This window comes from Festucalex cinctus, chromosome 17 (assembly GCF_051991245.1).
Source record: "Festucalex cinctus isolate MCC-2025b chromosome 17, RoL_Fcin_1.0, whole genome shotgun sequence".
Taxonomy (NCBI): Eukaryota; Metazoa; Chordata; class Actinopteri; order Syngnathiformes; family Syngnathidae; genus Festucalex; species Festucalex cinctus.
The window spans coordinates 12,154,518-12,173,315 of record NC_135427.1 but is presented as its reverse complement, the minus strand read 5'-3'; the positions used below and the strand labels follow the sequence as shown (position 1 = coordinate 12,173,315).

At 41.3% G+C, this 18,798-nt stretch overlaps 1 protein-coding gene across 4 annotated transcripts in view; it reads right to left on the bottom strand.

The window, feature by feature from the left end:
• Positions 1-6,797: 6,797 nt before the first annotated feature.
• The window catches only part of LOC144004713 (zinc finger protein 281-like), a 54,558-nt gene continuing 42,557 nt past the window's right edge, over positions 6,798-18,798 (bottom strand). For 3 of the 4 annotated variants that reach the window (XM_077502162.1, XM_077502163.1, XM_077502164.1), the window contains 9 exons: positions 18,372-18,543; positions 16,903-17,091; positions 14,144-14,663; positions 13,948-14,061; positions 12,560-12,682; positions 12,128-12,221; positions 11,927-12,045; positions 9,800-10,705; positions 6,798-8,458 (listed from right to left, as the gene is read on the bottom strand). In XM_077502162.1, the coding sequence (XP_077358288.1) occupies positions 7,742-8,458; positions 9,800-10,705; positions 11,927-12,045; positions 12,128-12,221; positions 12,560-12,682; positions 13,948-14,061; positions 14,144-14,593 (2,523 nt within the window). In that variant the 5' untranslated portion in view covers positions 14,594-14,663; positions 16,903-17,091; positions 18,372-18,543 and the 3' untranslated portion in view covers positions 6,798-7,741. Of the gene's footprint in view, positions 8,459-9,799; positions 10,706-11,926; positions 12,046-12,127; positions 12,222-12,558; positions 12,683-13,947; positions 14,062-14,143; positions 14,664-16,902; positions 17,092-18,371; positions 18,544-18,798 lie in introns of all 4 variants that reach the window. The other variant, XM_077502165.1, reaches the window with a different exon arrangement.

Sequence of the window (18,798 nt, the reverse complement as noted above, 5' to 3'; positions counted from 1 at the left end):
GATGGACCGGCCCTGGCGTCGTCGGTTTTGGCGGGTCGGTCGGATCGACCGGCCCTGGCGTCGTCGGTTTTGGCGGGTCGGTCGGATGGACCGGTCCTGGCGTCGTCGGTTTTGGCGGGTCGGTCGGATCGACCGGCCCTGGAGTCGTCGGTTTTGGCGGGTCGGTCGGATGGACCGGTCCTGGCGTCGTCGGTTTTGGCAGGTCGGTCGGATGGACCGGCCCTGGCGTCGTCGGTTTTGGCGGGTCGGTCGGATCGACCGGCCCTGGCGTCGTCGGTTTTGGCGGGTCGGTCGGATGGACCGGCCCTGGCGTCGTCGGTTTTGGCGGGTCGGTCGGATGGACCGGCCCTGGCGTCGTCGGTTTTGGCGGGTCGGTCGGATGGACCGGCCCTGGCGTCGTCGGTTTTGGCGGGTCGGTCGGATGGACCGGCCCTGGCGTCGTCGGTTTTGGCGGGTCGGTCGGATGGACCGGCCCTGGCGTCGTCGGTTTTGGCGGGTCGGTCGGATGGACCGGCCCTGGCGTCGTCGGTTTTGGCGGGTCGGTCGGATGGACCGGCCCTGGCGTCGTCGGTTTTGGCGGGTCGGTCGGATGGACCGGCCCTGGCGTCGTCGGTTTTGGCGGGTCGGTCGGATCGACCGGTCCTGGTGTTGTCGGTTCGACTGTATTCAGTACAACTAGCTCAACTGTATCTACAACAAACAAGGGAACAGCAAAAATGAGAAATTGTGTTGAATAGATTTTGTTTAAATTATTGTTTCATGTGCAGTTCGTATAAAACAACCTTCAAGACCATTTGCCTTCCAAATTATCATCAGAGATAAAAATAAGGGGTCATTAATTAACAACATTAAAATATGAACATTTTGCCTTCCATATCTCATTCCATGAGACCTTTGTTTTGACTGACTGCCCCCTATTGGCATGGAGTGTCTTGACAACCAAGAAAATGGGTTGTCCATCTATCCAAATTCTTTTCATTCATACAAGTAGTTAGTCTTCACTATGGAACTAAAATCAACCTCACACCACCAGCAATTAACTACACTGTATATGATCGAGACAAAATTCACTTAAAACTTGGTGAAAATGGCACAATGTGCTTTTAAAGCTTAAAAACAAATAAAGCCCCCCCCCGAGTAAACCAAACAGAAAAGGGGAAGGTATAACGAATGGGCCGTAAGGTAGGATTTGATTGCGGTTATCAACATACTGGTCAAATATTGACACGCTTGTACTAACTCATTCTGACACTGCGTGGACGCACCACACCAATTTATTAGTCTCACTTTACTTATGAAGCTCATTTTGGTTCAGTAAAAAAACAAAAAGTACATACATGTATATACAGATGTTATATTTCTATTTCAATTTCAAACCTCTAACAATATACCAGTAGTAAATCAATTAAAAGGAAAAAAATAATAATCTTGAAATCTTCTTAGATAGACCGAAAGCATGAATGTAACATTTTAGCTTTTCTTATGTGGTTTTAATCCTAAAACAATGAAGTAATGTCATGCGTTATATTTGCTAAGATAACATAATGCATAGAGACAAATATTCCATAATGCCATTTAAAAAAATAATATAATAAAGAAAGCAATAGTGGTACTTACAGGCAGCAAAAAGGCAAAGGACAAATGCAAGTTTCAATTCTGGCGCCATCATAAAACAAAACAAAAAATTGAGATGTAGAAAACGTAAAGACGATTCACAGAGAGTCGCGAGTCTTCAATGTCCTCTCACCTTGAGTGATGACGACTTGGCTGTTGTAGTCACCTTTTAATCATTAGCCACTCCTTCAAGGAGGCTGGGAATGTGTGCAGAGATAACTTCCTGCATGGACGAAGATGCTTGTGGCCAATTCGATACTATATATATATATATATATATATATATATATATATATATATATAAATTAAAACACACGTAGGAATATGGATGTTTGTTTTGTTAGACCGTCTTGACCGCCATTTTCCATCATGTGTTAGCATAAGCTAACTGAAGCTAGCTATAAAATAAGAGTTTGCAAACCCCTAATATTAAATCTCACTGGATTGATCCCATTTACGCAATAATTGTCTTTTTTTTTTTTTTTTTTTTGACATAAAATGGTTCAAGACAGGTTGGTCAAGTAAATAAGGAAGTTATAGACTAAATAACATTTATTTATGATATTGACGTATTTGATGATGTGTTTATTTTGGAGTCAATGATGCCGTGACCTTCCCAACTTCCCAAAACACAATTTACTTCCTCATTATATCTGCTGCTGATACAACAAACTTAAATGAAAATAAGCAAATCTGAAATCATCAATAAAATTTAAAAAGTAAGATCCTTTTTGCAGTAATCTCCTAAAAGGTGCTTGGTCAAACATTGCTTTCCTTACTTTTGTCCTTTTATGAATTTACAACAGCTCCTCTAGTTTCCATTTAACCACGAGACAACATCCTCGACAAACATGATTCACAACACTTAAAACGCTGTTACAGGAATACCTGGTGGCCATTAAGTCTCGGCTGGGACAAGGTGCACCAAGTGCCCTTTGAGTCCTCAACGTCACAATGTATTATTTCACCTTGTTTCCAAAAATAAACTCATAATATACTGACAGAGATTGTTCCGCACAGGATCAATGTCAAATTGGGTCAATAAAAGTTAATTAGAACCAAGCAGGCAACCCATAAATTCCCGTTTTTAATGGCATTATCGAAGTTGACTTTGATCCCGGATGCGTTTGTGAAGCAAAACACGCACATAACTTAACTCCAGCCTCTGATGTCATCAGAGGGTGTGGGTGGAAAAAAAAATGACCAAAAAAAACTTCCTCTATATACTAAGAACCAGATAAAAACTGATATGCTTCAAATAAATGTTGAGTCATTCAAAGGCCAAATCAACATTTCAGCAGACGAATACCAAAAGCAACAAACTAACAAACAAATAAATAAATAGACAATTAACTGTACAGTGTAATATAGTTATACATAATACATACATTACAACATGACATGGTGAATAAAAGATTCTAAACAGGCACAGAAGAACATTTAATTGCCTGTCGAGCAAAGATAGCTCTACCCGTGAAATTAAATTATTAATATAATATTTAGTCATTAGTGTTTTTGTGTTGTGAAATCTTGGGGGGCATCGTACTTTCTACCGTATTGGATCATCCCCCCCTTTCCTTACATAAAGATTTTTACGAGCATGTTGCTACGTCAATAGATTTGCGATAAGAATCTTAACATCATATGGTGCTGACTAACTAGAAGTCCAAAGTCAAAACCACTAATGGCCTTCCTTAACCCCACCCAGCCGACTGCTCCTGGCAACGGGTGCGACAACCGTCGGTAGAAGTGGGGCATGTTGAAAAGGAAAATGGCAGAAAAGCAAACAAGGTTGAATGCGGTGTTCTTACCTTGACAACATTTTGGACTGGTTTCAGTTATCAGTGTGTTTGCTTATCTATATGTGAAAGAGGACAAGTGATTTGTAATGAGAAACATGACATGCATTGACAACAGGTTGCTTAATATAGCATTTTGATCCTCTAAAAAAATGATTAAATATTTAGTGGAAGTTGTATGCCTGGTACACAAATGGCATGATCACTCACAAAACATTGTTTTGTAGAGATTAGCCATGCCCTCTTAAAACTGGGTGAAACGCTAACCCAGTGCTTAGCCCAGTTGAGGTTTTGACCCAACACGCTGGACCAAGATTTAGATCCAACAAGGGCTAAAAAGTACCCATATTGATGAGTTAAATTTTGCAATAAATGGATCACCTGGTAATCGGCAGCCTCTAACTGTGGTTAAAAATTATGCTAATTTTATTAGTTTGCATCAAGAAAAGAAAAAAAGCTGCTTCAAAATAATGACCCCCCCCAACCTTGCGGCACATTTAACTACAGTTAAATTGCTATTAAGTCAAATGCAGAACATTTATGTAAGCACCTGCTAGTGTAAACAAACACGACATTCCGATATATTGTGCTCGTGGAGTATGACTTAAGATGCAAAATCTACCCATTGCATTTCTATCCATCTCAGAGGGCGGCCATTTTGCCACTTGCTGTCGACTGAAAATGACATCACAGTTGCCCAGGGCTCACGTAAGGACCAATCACAGCTTACCTGTTTTAAAATGCTGCATTCGAGGATAGTCGGAAGTGGGATATATCCGAGTTGGTTTTTCCCAGTTCTGACCTGAAAGCGTTCGAGGCAAACGTAAATAATCAAAATGGCAGATAGTGATAGTTTTATTTTGGTCCTCAGAACTCATTTGACCTCTAGAAAACTTACCTTTTTGCAATGTTGCTTCATTTATAGTTTTAATCTTATTTCATTAGCATTCCATACAGTTAAGTAGTTGACAGTATAATTTCATGCAGGGAGATAGCGGCAATACTGTCACATATGTTGCGTTACGTGGAGTTATGTCGAATATTTATGAATGAAGAAAGTTATCTAGTTTTATATTTCGAGTAAATGGTGTTTTGCCATTCAGAGTGACATCACATTGTAGTCCACCGGTGAAGTCAGGGTCCTTTTTTAATTCCGGCTTCGCAAGTGGAATTTCCAGTTCAAGGGGGCGTTCGCGTACACACTTCCTGGTTTGAACTCGGAAAAAGTCAGATTCCGACCATCCTCGAATGCAGCATAAATTTAGTCATGTGTGACGCTTCGCAAGTCATTACCTGCACAACTGTGACGCCATTTTGAGTGAACAGCAAGTGTCAAAATGTCAAAAAAAAAAAAAAAAAAGCTGCATAAAACGGAAATTTTGGAGTTGACTTCCCTTTTAGCTCAAAATTTCCTATATTTAAATGAAATGTTCATACCAGCTGTGCATCTTACAATTTATACACTTGTTAGAAATAAAACCTATGCCTTTGTTTTGGTGTAAAACGTTTAAGCACTGATTTAATACACTGAATAATATATCATTTTGAATAAGTCCAAATTCCATGTACCATTCATGCAATACATGTATATAAAAATGTATTATACTGCAGTAGACTATTGTATCTTACAAAGCTGACATATAATATGAATATGAAAAGGGCCATCCTGGAACAACCAATCAGAAAGAAGGCAGGAAATAGTACCTTCTTGTGGTATTATGATGGAAAAACCCAAATTTATTTTAAATCCTGTGCTTTTTCTGAATGAGGTAAAAATTCTCTCATTACAAAAATATATCAAACTTTACATATAAACGTACAGGCATTTTTGATACTACTTTTTCGCTGACCGATACCACTCATACTTCTGATTAGTAACATTTTAATAAACACAATGACATCATTTTGAACGAAGATCTGTCTTTCTGACGCACCAACTACTGCCAAGAAACACTTACTTGAGGTGAGATTTGTTTTTGTCTTAACAGTGGCTGGTATCCACATCCTTCACGAGTACCCAATACAAATGCTTGATGCCGGTACTCCCCCATCCCTACAAATATACACAGACACATTCAGATCAGGTGAAAATTCTCTTTGTAGCTGCATAGAAAAGTCCACGCTTTTGTTTTCTTTTGTAACAAAAAAGTTCTTTTTATTGGCTTCTCTAATCCGTTCATCATCTCAATAACAGGTACAGCCCGGGAAATCATGTCACGAGAGTCTAGTACTAATGAGACAAAGGAAAGGGGAGGCTTCTGCTACAACATTTGGTATTGAGGTGACAGTCAGGAAAAAAAGCCATAAAAATCATGCATACTTGATTTAAAAAAAAAATAAAATAAAAAAAATCCAAAAAATAATAATAAAAAAATTAACATTTTTAGTGTTTTTGTACATTTTTTGTAAACAATATCCTTCTAGAGGTCATATCAAAAACACATTATGGCAAGTAACAAAAATAAGGGATATATTGAGAAAAAAAAATCCTACGAGGCATCTAGAATGCAACACTGCTTGGCATGGTTGTTTTTACATTAAAATAAAATAAAAAAAAATGCATTTTGACAAGTCACTTGCTCTATCATTGTAAACACAGGCAGTGTAAAAAAAGACACGTCCAAGCTATTCTACAAATATTTCCACTACATACAATGAAACGCGTGTCCCTGCTTTCTTATGCTTTAGTGATATGAGGTATATTTCATCAATCTTATCGTCTTTTTTTTCCCCTCTCCATTTCCGTTCAAACAAAGCATAGTGTGTTTGGAGGGAGGCGGCTGGTCGGTCAAGTTTTCTTCTTTTGTTGTTCCCCCACCCTTGCAGCTTGAGAGTCCCAGGAAAAAAAAAAAAAAAAAAAAAAACAGCGGGGGAAGGGACGCAACAGGGGCCGTTGAGGCTCGCAGGAAACGAGACTAAAATGAAATATCAACCCTGGCTGCCGGGACAGACAGAATGGCTTCGACCACGGAAGACAAAAAAGAAGGCCATTGTTCATTCTTGTGAGTGCAGGACACTGCTGCATATTCAGGAGGCTTGTCGTATAAATTAACTCTTCTGCTGCATGGATGCTACAAAAGGTGTGAGGCGGCGAATGGAGAATAAATACGATTCAAAGAAAAACTAAACAGAGAGTCAAGTTCCAGCATGTCAGCCGAGCTCCGGAGAAACACTTAAATACAAAGAGCTACTCTCAAAATATCCCATCACAAAATTATGGCAAATCCATTTTTTTTCTTTTTTTTAATATAAACATCACCTGACAAACTGCAAGAAACAAATTCAACCCCGTCCCTCCCCTCCGAGCAACCATTTAAACAACAAAAAAAAAAAAAAGTAAAATAAACACAAGCATCATCCCACCCTCCCAAAACCCTTGTTCACAGTTTCCGCCTTTTAAAATAAGCATTATTAGCGTAAGAATCACAAATTGAATTGGTTATTGTTGCTGATGATATGTTTGGGAAAAAAAAGTGCTTGCTTGATTCCATTGACGTGTTTAAAAACAAAAAAAGGAAAGAAAACGAGGTGACATTTTGCTTGCTGGCCGTCGTGTTTTCAGTCAAGCGTGTTTCAATGGAGTTCATTTCTACATGCTGGTTTCACATTGACACGCAACAGTACCGTCATTTGGACTAAAACACGCAAACGTGATCGTGCGGAGTTAAAAGTTAAAAGAAAAAAATAAAATAAATCAAAGCTTTGTAGTTTCAAAGTACACCTGTAAAAACTGTGCTAATTGCATCTCATCATACAAAGTCTTATTACACAATTTTGCCTATTTCCTGAGTTCATACATTTCTTGTAACAGACAATATATACGTTTTTTTTTGTTGTTGTTTTTTTGCCATTTGAGTTCTGGGCTTTCCCTGCCACAAGTGTTTTTTTTTGTTTGTTTTTGTAATTATCAACATTATTACTTTACAATGGTATGATGATTGGTAAAACACAAGAAGAGTTCCCAACGTAAAAGAAATGCAAGTTCATTTCTACCCTCAAAATGTTTTAAATTACGTTTAAAATCTACGGTTTACGATCATATTTATAGATATATATATATAAAAAAACGTCGCTACTTTTTTCCCCAACAAAATGTAACCGACTAAAATGCATCATAAAAATAAGAAAAATTGCATTTGAGGCCATGGCAGACCCTCCCTGGTCATGTTTGCATCGACATTTAATGGCAGTGTTTAAAAATAAAAAATAAAAAATTTGCTACAAGAACAAAATTGGGATGAGTAGGAGGGAGGGGGGTAAGGTGGCCCAAAACTGCAACCCTTCCCTGCACCCCCCCCCCTCCAAACTGGACTCACCTCATTTGACCCTTATCTGAAACTTTGGCTTGTCGGGGTTTTTGATCCTGTACTCACTGGCTCACTGACGTCAGCTAACAAGCTGCTATACCCTGAGAACTCTGAGACCGGCGTCCGTATCCGGTGGTCCACGTCCGTCGCGGGGTCGGCGCCGTAGCTCAGAGGGGTGCGGCGTCCCGACTTGAACTGGGAGCCGAAGGCCTGGGCGAAATTCTCAATCTGGTACGTGGTGGACTCTTTCGGGGGGTTGAGGGGAGACAGGTCCGAGTAGCCGGAAGCGCTGTTGGTGGGGGCGGCGGCTACGGCCCCCCCGCCCTTGACCTGTTGCCCCTTGGAGCTCTCCGCATGGACGCTAAGATCCTGGGGAGGTAGGTTGAAGGCCCCGGGCGAGTGCTGCTTCTCCAGCTGCTCCGTCAGCTCCTGAGACGGCGTCAGCTGCTGGTGACTGGCTGGCTCCAAAGTCAGGTGGAAGCCCGCCTGGGAGGGCGAGCCCACCAGCAAGCCATAGTGGGACTTGGACGAGGCGGACGAGGAGGCTGAGGAGGGGGCGGCGATGGGCAGGGGCGAGGACACGGCCGGCGGGTAGCCGCAATCCAGCGGCGACGTGCTGTAGACGTGCTTGTCGGCGAACAGGGGCCCCGTGGGACTGGAGCCGCTGGACAGGAGCGGGAAGGGCCCCGTGGCCCCCAGGCTAGGGAAGGGCCCACTGTGGCTGGTGCGCTCCAGGGCCTGCAGTTAAGTGTTAATTTCGTCAACAAAAAGTAAACAAAAATAATTTTGTCAACACACATTTTTCACCGGAATAAAACCCTCATTAACTCATTCACTCGCAGCCATTTTCAGTGAAGCAATCCTCTTCGCTCCCAGCTGTTTACTAGATTCTGACTGACTTTGCAAGGCCCACAAAATATTGTGTTCTATTGCTATAAAAACATGGAACCCACAAGATCAGTCTCTTCTTTCAACAGGGGAAAAAAAAAAAGAAAAAAAAAGAAGAAAAAAAAAAGACAAAAAAAGTACTTTTGTACCTGTTTCGGTTTTGCAGCAATTAGCATTAGAATATAGCTAAGGTTAATCAATATTCACGTTCCTGTTGAAAACACTGGCAAAAAGAGCTTGTTGCAACATGGCCCTGGTTGATCGCTTGTACTCTGCTGCCACCTGCTGGCCTTTTTTGTAATAACCACCATTGCTTTAAGCCACCTCTTCATGTCAGAAGCTGAATCAAAGCCTTCTGTATGCTGTTGCATTTAAAAAAAAAAAAAAACAACAACGTATACTTACATTTATGAGAGTGGAGGATAGAGTATTAAAACATGTTTAAGCATTTTTGGGATAGAATGGGTTAATAAGTGGGACTAAATCAGTATGCATTTTCATCAACTAATGAAGACGAGACGAAAACCTACTTTACTTAAAAAAATAAAAATAAAAAAAAATCTATGGACATTTTAGCTCAACAAAAACGAGACCAAAATGATGTAATTTTGTAAAATCTTGTCTCTGCTAATCTGTCACGGCTGACACGGTCATGTGACACACAGCAAAAACACACGGGACAGACATGAAGTGGATTCATGATGAAAGATTAAAGAAAAAAACAAAAAATTAAATCATAGTCATAACATTAATCAACGGCTATAACGTTCCAACAATAATGTTAATGAGATTGCTAACTAATGCTAACTTATTAGCTCATAGCATGGAGCCATAGTAGCCACTGTAATTGTGCATCAAGTTGTTTTTCCTCAAAAAAGATCAGAGAAAATTTGATGTGAAATAGTTTTAGATCCGAAAAGTTTCAATATAATCTGCTGGCAAAAAAAAAATACACAGGATTGTCCTGACTAAAACTAGACTAAAAAGTGGACAGTTTTTGTTGACTAAAACTAGATGAATAAAATTGTTTTTTGGACTAAAATAAAGACTTAAATGCAAGATTTATAGTCGACTAAAAATGGACTAAATAAAACTGGGATGAGGTTGACTGATCAAAACAAAAACAAATGTGACAGAAATTGGACTAATGCTGAGACTAAATTTAAAAATGGCAGACAAAATGAAGGCTACCTGCAGGAGGAACTTGGAGTACTCGCTCATCACCGCCGTTTTGTCGCCGCCGGCGCCGGCCGCATCGTCCTCCAGCTCGGGGGTGACAGGCGCCGCCGGCTGCAGGTCCACGTGGTGCGGGTGATCCGACAGGTCGAAGGCCACGTCGTGGTGGTGGTGGTGCGCCCCGTCCGGCTTGTGGCTGTAGTGCTCTAGCAGGCTCTGCAGGACCTCGTCCGGGATGCCCGACTTGTCGTGCTTGAGCTCCAGGGGCGACGTGTCCAGCATAGCCAGGGTGGGCTCGGGCCCCAGGGAAACCTGGATGACGCTGCCCCCCTGCGACGCCATGTGGAGGGCGCCGGTGCCGTAGTCGTTGGTGACGGCGTGGAGGTAGCGCCGCTTTTTCACAAACTGCATCGCGTCGTCGTAGTTGCTGCTGCTGGTGGCGGTTGGACCCTGCTTGTTGCCCCCCTGGAGGAGACCCATATTATCCAGGCCGGAAGCATCCACGTGATCCATGGGGCCGGATTTTTGGCCTAACAGTTTTTGGCTGTCAGTGCCGTCGTCGAGAGAAAGAAGGCCCTTGTCCAAACCCTTGCGGCCTGCTTTTTTAAACACCAATTTGGGCGAGCGCCCCGGCATGGCCGCCGAGCCCGAGGGCTGCTCCATGCCGAAGTCCTGCAGGCCCATCGCCCCGGAGGACGAGGCCGCCGTGGACGCGGCGGCGGCGTTCTTCTTCCTCCGGCGCTCGCCGCCCTCCCCGTTTTTGGACTTGGCCCGCTTGCGCCCGGAGGCGTTCGCGGTTCCCTGAGTGAGTGAATAGCTGCCCTCGTCGCTGAGCTCCAGCATGTTCGGGTCCAGGCCCTTCTTTATGGCTTCTCCGCAAGTCCGCTTGTGCTTCAGTAACCGGTCGGTTCTTGAGAAAAACTAAGAGGTTGACAAAGACACGTAAAAACAATAAGACGCACTTTCAGCGGCATATCATTCAGTCGGCTTTTCGATTAATTTAAGTCCAAATCCTCCGAATTTCAGCAAATATTCTGATTTCTGCAGTCCTCCATGAAGACAGACTGCTTATTTTTGTGTTTAATCAAAATAAGATATTTGGAGAAACAACAGGGCTACGTCCTTAAAATTGCAGGCTTTATTGTATTAACATTACTTTTTAGAGATTAACTTTTTTTTTTTTTATTTGAAAAATATTGGACTTCTTTTTTTCTTTCAATCTTAACTAATAGGCATTTTCGTTTCAAAATTCTCACAAAAAGTTCAGCGACCTCCCAGGTCAGTATCATGTATTAAGAAGTGAAATTAACACTTAAACAAGTAAACAGCTGCCTATTGTTTTGTAGAGTGAATAAAGTTTTCCAAAACTAGGAGGTTGACAAAGAGACATAAAAACAATAAGATGCAATTTCAGTGGCATATCATTCAGTCAGACAAAGTTTTTCCATTGTTTAATTTAACAGCCCAAATCCTCCGAATTTCAGCAAATATTCTGAATTTTGCAGTCCTTCATGAAGACAAACTACTTATTTTTGTGTTTAATCAAAATAAAATATTTGGAGAATATCCTAATCTGTCCTAATTTATTGTATTGTATGGATGTTTTTTTTTTGTCAAGAGTTGATACTGATTATTAGTAGTGTTGTTCCGATACCGTTTTTTGGCTCCCAATTCCGCTACCCAGCTTCGCAGTATCGATATCAATACCTAAGGGTTTTTTTTCTCAAAATGAAAAAGCTATCCTGCCATTGGTTCAGAGCATTCAAGGGTCAATAGGATATCTTAGATCGGCTTGTAGCGAATTCACATCAGTGAATGTCGTGAATGAGCAAGACACAAAGTCCTATACATATTAGCCTTGGAATTAATGGTATCGGCATGTTACTTGTTAGTAACACTTCGTGCCCCGTTAAGATTCTTTAAAAGGTAGATGCCGATATTTGACAAAAGGCTGAATATCGGTGCTGATAATGGGTCTATCCCTATTACTTTTTAATCAAAAAGAAGAGCAAAACATTTCATCTCCATTTCATTTTGACTTCCGAACGACCTGGTACGGGCTTGTCAAAGACCCAACTGAATAATGCTTCAAACCAACCTCCCACGGTCAAGTGAAAATTGCAGAAAACCTCCCAAACGTACTTGCTGGCATGTATCGCATCGATACGGCTTCTCGCCACTGTGCGTGCGTTTATGTCGCTCCATATGGTACTTCTGGATGAAGCGCATGTTGCACTGGTCGCAGCTGAACGGCTTCTCCCCTGAAACAAAACAGCGTGACGTGATTTGCGGTTTATTCCCACACATGGGTGGGGGTGTCCAATTAAAAATCCGGCAACTCACCACTGTGGATCTTCTCATGCCGCTGCAGCAGGTATTTCTGAATGAAGCTCATGTTACACTGACTGCACCGAAAAGGCCTCTCACCTGTGCGGTCAAGAGTACAACAGTCCCCCGAACACATTAATGACTGCTCATCCTCAATGCAATTTGCCACATCGCTTTTTTTTTTTCCCCCATTACGGGGAGAAAGCAATTGTGATAGATAAAAGCGGCTCGGGATCCACTTTGGTCATCCGTCATGAGAAGTTCCCAGCAAAAGGGGATGACTAATACATCCAGAAAGACATGAGCAATCAATGACTCATCCTCGAGAGTCCGCCATGACATGATTCTCCGTGACGGTGCACAGTGCTACATTTCCCTTTTGTGTCTGGAAGGTTGGAAAGCACAAAAACTACAAAAAGGTGCAGCAAGCAGTGAAAGCCTCTCACCTGTGTGTATGAGCACGTGTCTGCGCAAGTGATAGGAGCTGCGAAAGGCAGCGTTACAGTGCTCGCAGATGTGCGGTTTGGAGTTGGGAGACAGGCAGGCTCCGTCCGCATCCAGCATCATGGCCTGGGAGGACATGACGATGAGGGACGGTTACTTATGGTAGTTCAACACATTTTACAGACATACATTTCACACACTTGTCAAATTGATAAGATTAGAGCACCGTACAGCTCTGTGTAAGATAAAAAAAAAATAAAAAATATGAGGGGTGTCAGGCGATTTTATTTATTTATTTATTTTAATCGTAATTAACTCATTCACTCACAGCCATCTTCACTGAAGCAACCCCCTTCTGTCTCGGCTGTTTTATTGGATTTTGACTGATTTTGCAAGGCCCACAGAATATTGTGTTCTTTTGCTATAAAAACGTGGAACCTACTAAAAGTAAAAGATTAGATTCTCTTCTTTCATCAGGAAAAAAAATATATATATATTTCTATCTGGCTCCATTTTGCAGCTATTAGCATTATAATATTGCTAAGTTTCATGTTTAGAATTGTGGGGAAATCAGCTTGTTTGATCTCTTATACTCTGCTGCCACCTGCTGACTGTTTTTCTAATTACTACCACTGCTTCAACCGTGCTTTAGCATAAAAAAACGAAAAAACAAATGTATAAATACGTCCTTGGGACACTTAAAATAGAACGTATTTATACGTTTTTGGGAGCAAATGAGTTAATCGCACGACTTCAATAGTTAACTCATGATTAATTGCAATTGTTATATCTGTTCTAAATGTACAATAAAATAGTTTTCTAATTTTTCATACTCTTGGTAACATAAGTGAAAAAATGTTAAACTATTAGAAATATTGTTGCATCTTTTAGTAATTGATACAGTCATTTCGTAATTCATAAAATTGAGTTAAAATTAAAAACAAGTGATCAATTTGCGTTAAGGTCGTTTTTCTGCCACTAGATGGCATAATTGCAATTGTAAGTCATTGGTAACAGCTCAGTAAATTTTTCTTTCACGATTAAGAGCAATGTAATCTTTAACATGAAGCAACTTTTTCTGCACATTTTTAAAATTGTTAAATACAACTTCACCCCAGTCTCCACAAATATATGCATTATTATTACATTTATTACTGCTAAATTTTGACGTGGACGTGTCAGCTGCATTGCGACTGGAATTCCACCAGTACAGGCTTTCCAAGTAAGGTCATTAATCACGTGTTAAAAAAAATTAGTAGCATTAAAGGAAGTTTAAATGAACGCACTAATTTTGACACCCATAAAAACACATTTTCTACTGTTGATAATTCTCTACACGTTCATTAAGCCCCATCTATTTGTTAAAGCAAGATTATGTTAGGCTGGCAAACCTTTGCTGCGTCGCTGCGTTTCCTTCGGGCTTTGCCTCCCTGCCCGTCCCCGTTGGTCCTCCTCCCTCTTTTACCTGAAGGATCTTTTGGCTCTTTACCCGCTCGTCCTGACATCTGAGGGAAAACCCACAAGCGATATCAAAGATCTGAGAGTGACACAAAAGTGCAAACGTTCATATTTGGAGTCCAAACTGACCGGTTCCCCAAGTGAGCGCACGCTGCTATGGCTGAGGTCGTGCAGGAGCATGTTGTGGTGATTCTGGTGGTGGTTGCCGTAAGACATGTCCGGCATGTCGGCACCGCTCTTCCCCGCGCCGGCGCAATTCATGGCCACGCCCCCGCTGCCTCCGCCGTAGAGAGGCATGCGATAATCCAGCTCGCTTAGCCGCTCCTGTTTGATGCCCATGCTGTGGAGGAAGCCGCCCGCGTTGGCCACACTCGCGCCCTGGTGGTCCGGGGGCGAGTCGCGTTCCTTCTTGAGGACCATCTCCTGCGGGAGCTCGCCCATGACCGACTGCGAGGTGAGCCGTGTGAAGCTGGTGACGGGCGGCAGGTGGCTGAACATGAGCATGCCGGGTGCAAAATTGGGGTCCATGCCACCGTTGCGCAGAAACTCATTGCCGATTTTGTCTTGGATAATACTCATGGTGGTAGCTTTTGCTGTGTGCGGGCGCGGGCCAGGCCAATAAATCTAAAAAGGAATGCGGGACAACACCCTGAAAAGAAGGAAATTGTGACAATGGAGGATTAATCCCCAAAAATATACATTTTTGATTCAATATAAACGTCTGCGACTCCTGTTTTGACGATGGCCATATGAGCAAAGTGAACAAAATTGCAATTGCTGCTTATGCTAGTTCAACTTTGTGAGGGCAGCAGGAAACATGGCTAAAACAACTAACAAGCCTGAAATTGTGGCCCCTCCAAGCTCATTAAGGTCAGCTGTATGGGAGCAGCTTGACCTCAAGTCACCAGCAATATGTCAAAAACGCTAGTGCACGTTCAAAGATACTACCCAAACACGATTTTATAAAATAATCCACCCCTAGTGTAGCATATAAAACTTGTTAAATGCCTATACTGATGTACAGTGAGACATGGCACAAACAGTAATAGTGGAAGTGAAAATGTTTATTAGAGCATACTTTTGTACCATGGCTTGGCCGATCACATCTGAAAGCAAATATGCCTAACTGCAACAATGATCACTAGTTTTTGTTACATTTATTATTTTCCCCCCATCTTAGTAAATAATCTTGTTAAATGCCTTTACAGCGAAAGAGATTGCACATTAATTGTAAGGAATATCATTGCAGATGGTCGTCTAAAATTAAACCTAAATTATGTACAGTGCACTTACATTTGTTTTAATGACGCCATAAGTAACCTGAAACTAAAATGTGAAATACTGACCGAACGATGGTAGTTTTTAAACACTGTTAAGTATGATTTCTAACAGTAATTAATGAGTATAATATAACACTAATAATAAGTCAGTTCGGTTTTTCACAATACCTACATGTAAATAATAAGTAAATAAAAATAATTCAGGTGAAAAATCCTGACATAACAGATCAGAAGCCTACCCACAAGTGAATTTACTAATACAAAAATAAATAAAAATAAAAAGTACATTTGTTCTCATGAAGGAACATGTAACCGGGGGAATAAATGTAAAATTTGGAATGAAATACTGTCGTTTTAAAGACTATTTTGCATTGTTTATACAATCATTTGTACTTTGGACTCACAAATGTGAAAGCAAATCAGTTTGACATCTTTAGTATAAATAAATATCTATATACAATTCAGTCTAAATAAGCATTTGATTTTAAAACAGCTCCGTGCAAGTGAAAATATCAAACAAATGAATTGGTGTTGTTTTTAACACTCGTTTGCACCTTGGCCTATCAAACGCGAATGCCAATAAATCGGACTGCAAGACGACTAATTAGTCGCTTGGATAGACTTGCCTAAACAAATGGTATTTAGGTCAAACACGACTTGACATTTGCACAATGTAACCACGACACACTCTAGTGACTAAACGAGCCGTGGAAGGGTTCGACGATTTGTTCTCGAGCCAAAACTCCCGGCGACCATTTGTCTCGGCGACACATTCAACCACCGAGCAGATGAGCTTTTGTCATACATAATAGTTAGCCGGCTAGTTAGCATAGCAGCCGACTCGCCACAATGAGCCCGACGACGCATCATCGCGGTCGCACTCAAAACCTTGTGAGCAGAAGAAAAAAAAAAAAGAAATCTTCGAAAAGCAGCACAAATCATTCTCCAAAGTTGTATTTGACTCTACGGCTTGTGAAATAAGCACAAAGTTGGCCTCCATGTGTACCAGGTTAATTCGCGATCAATTGGCTATTTAAAAATGGTAAGCGACTCCTCGCCATAATGGTTCATTTCAATGAAGCTACACTATTATAAAACTACCCAAGATGCTAAATTAATGGTTAATTTTCCACGGATGGCGTGACCTGCTCATTTCCAGAGCTTTGCTGGGGAAATTAAATCTGGCTGGCTGGCGCTCCGTTTATTGATAGCTAACTTTAGCCGTAATTACGAGCGGATAATGATTACCGAGGGTGCGTGTGGCAGGCAAAAACGTTCCCAGGGTTATTTCGGTTCCGCGTCGACTCCGTCTCCAGTGACCCAACACGGGCCATCGCGGCTAAATTAAAACCGAGCTTCGAGCTTTTTCCCCACGCACGCAGCTCTGTTTATAACAATCAAACTAGCCACGAGCTAGTTAGCCGGCTGCTAGGGTGCTAGCGGTTAGCTCCGAGTGAAACGCCGCATTACGGCCCGTGCATCACAAAACAATGATGCTGCCTTTCGGTGCATCTCCCCCCGCGGTTGCGAGACAGCCTCGCGTCGCGTGTATCTCGACAGAGTCCGGACCGAACCGCGAGCCGGGAGCCCGGTTGGATTGTCACTCACCTACACATGACCGCAGACGGCTTGGAACGTGCCAGTGGTGCCCCCCGTAGTCGCAGCTTTGGAGGTTTTATTGCCAAAACACTGTTCTCCGGCGGCCGCTGCTTTCTTCCATCTTGTCGTGGCGCGGGGGATTATGGGTGCAGGCGGACGGGTAGTGAGAGGAGACAGCCGCAGCCAGAGACAGCCAGGCTGCAGATGATGACGCAGGGGACTGAATACTTGCATTTGCATTTAGATGCACCGTGCAAAGAAAAAAAAAGAAGCTATTATTATGCAAATGTAGTCACATTAAGATTACTTGTAGATTTAAAAAAATAAAAAACAAAATAACTAGTAAAAGTAAACGTTGTGAAACAAAAATAAAATAGACACTCTTAAAAAGCGCAACAGTAAGTATAGGAGAGGGACAAGAGAATCACTACAATCACAGTTTAAAAAAATGTTTTTTGCCACATTTCTTTTCTGAATGGGATTCTCTGGCTAAAAAGATCAGGTAGCAAATTCTGTTTTTAAAATAAGTTGCCTTTCACTTTCAGTGAAAATAAAAACCTGGTAAAAGTAGTAGTAATTCAACACTTGTACTTAAGCAAAGAAAGTTGTGACTCTGAAATGTACAATGTACATGGTACATAAGAAATTGAACTCACACTCTTAAGCAAGCAGAAGTATACAGAAACTTAAGTAAAAGAGGTGATTCCACTCATTTATTACTGTAAAGTCAAAGTAAAAAAATAAAATACAGATGCTGAAATGTGCCCAAGTACAAAAGTAAAACGTATTTTATTTATTTATTTTTTAACCAATCCTACCATAAAGTATAGAAATACATAAAGTAGGGAATACTTTAGTGCTGTCACTATCAAATATTTTTAGAATTGATTAATCTATCGATTATTCTATCGATTAATCGGCTTTAGAGTTATTTCAAAAACATTTTTTTTCTTGATTACTATTTATTCACCAGTTATGGGTCTTTCTTTTGTACTTTGAATTGTCACTGATTCGGTCATTGTTTCCCAAAGTAAAAACAGATGTTTGAAAATGTCTTATTTTGATTAAAAACATGCAGAAGATGCAGTCTTATTTCTTGAAGGACTACAAATATCAGTGAACAATGACTGTTGATATGCTGAAATCAGAGGATTTGGACAATTTTAAATTGCATCTGTTTCCAATCTTTTCATGCGGTTTGTTCATTATTTTTTAGGGCCTTTTGGACTAAAATGCTGAATTGATATTAAATTGAAGCAGAGCTGCAGATTTACACATGATTCGTATACCATCAATGGCTTGCAGCTGTTTTGAAATAACACATAGTGAAAAAGTACCAAATAATATTCCCTCTGGTCGGTGTGCATCCGCAGCCTGCTTGTTTTATGTCACAAAATGACACAATTTCTGTCCCTCAAGGTATTTTACACAGATAAATACACACCACAGGCCTTACTGTTGGAGATTAGTGTTTGTACCTTAAAACATTTGTCGCGGTGATAGCACGTTGAAGTACAGCTGCAGTTTTCAGCCACAGAGGATGGATGATTCATATTCCATCAATAGTTGCGCTGTAGTTTTGACAACAATAGCAAGACGACACGCATTCATGGGAATGATCCAACGGGGAATGCGGTGTGAATCAGCATCCTGCTCATTTTCATTCCGGAGATCATGCGGTGGCAGAGAGAAACAGAGGGACAATATAAGTAAATTGCTCTTTCTCAATTGACACCAAGCCATCACATAGGATAATAATTGGACTCCAAGGTAACTATTTGTACTTTTTCCAAATTCAATGTCACTCACAGGATATTCAAACCATAAAAGTACAATGATAGCTGAAGCTTTTTTGTACAGTGACTGCAGTGCACAGCTTGCTTCCTCTACAGTAACACTAGAGGG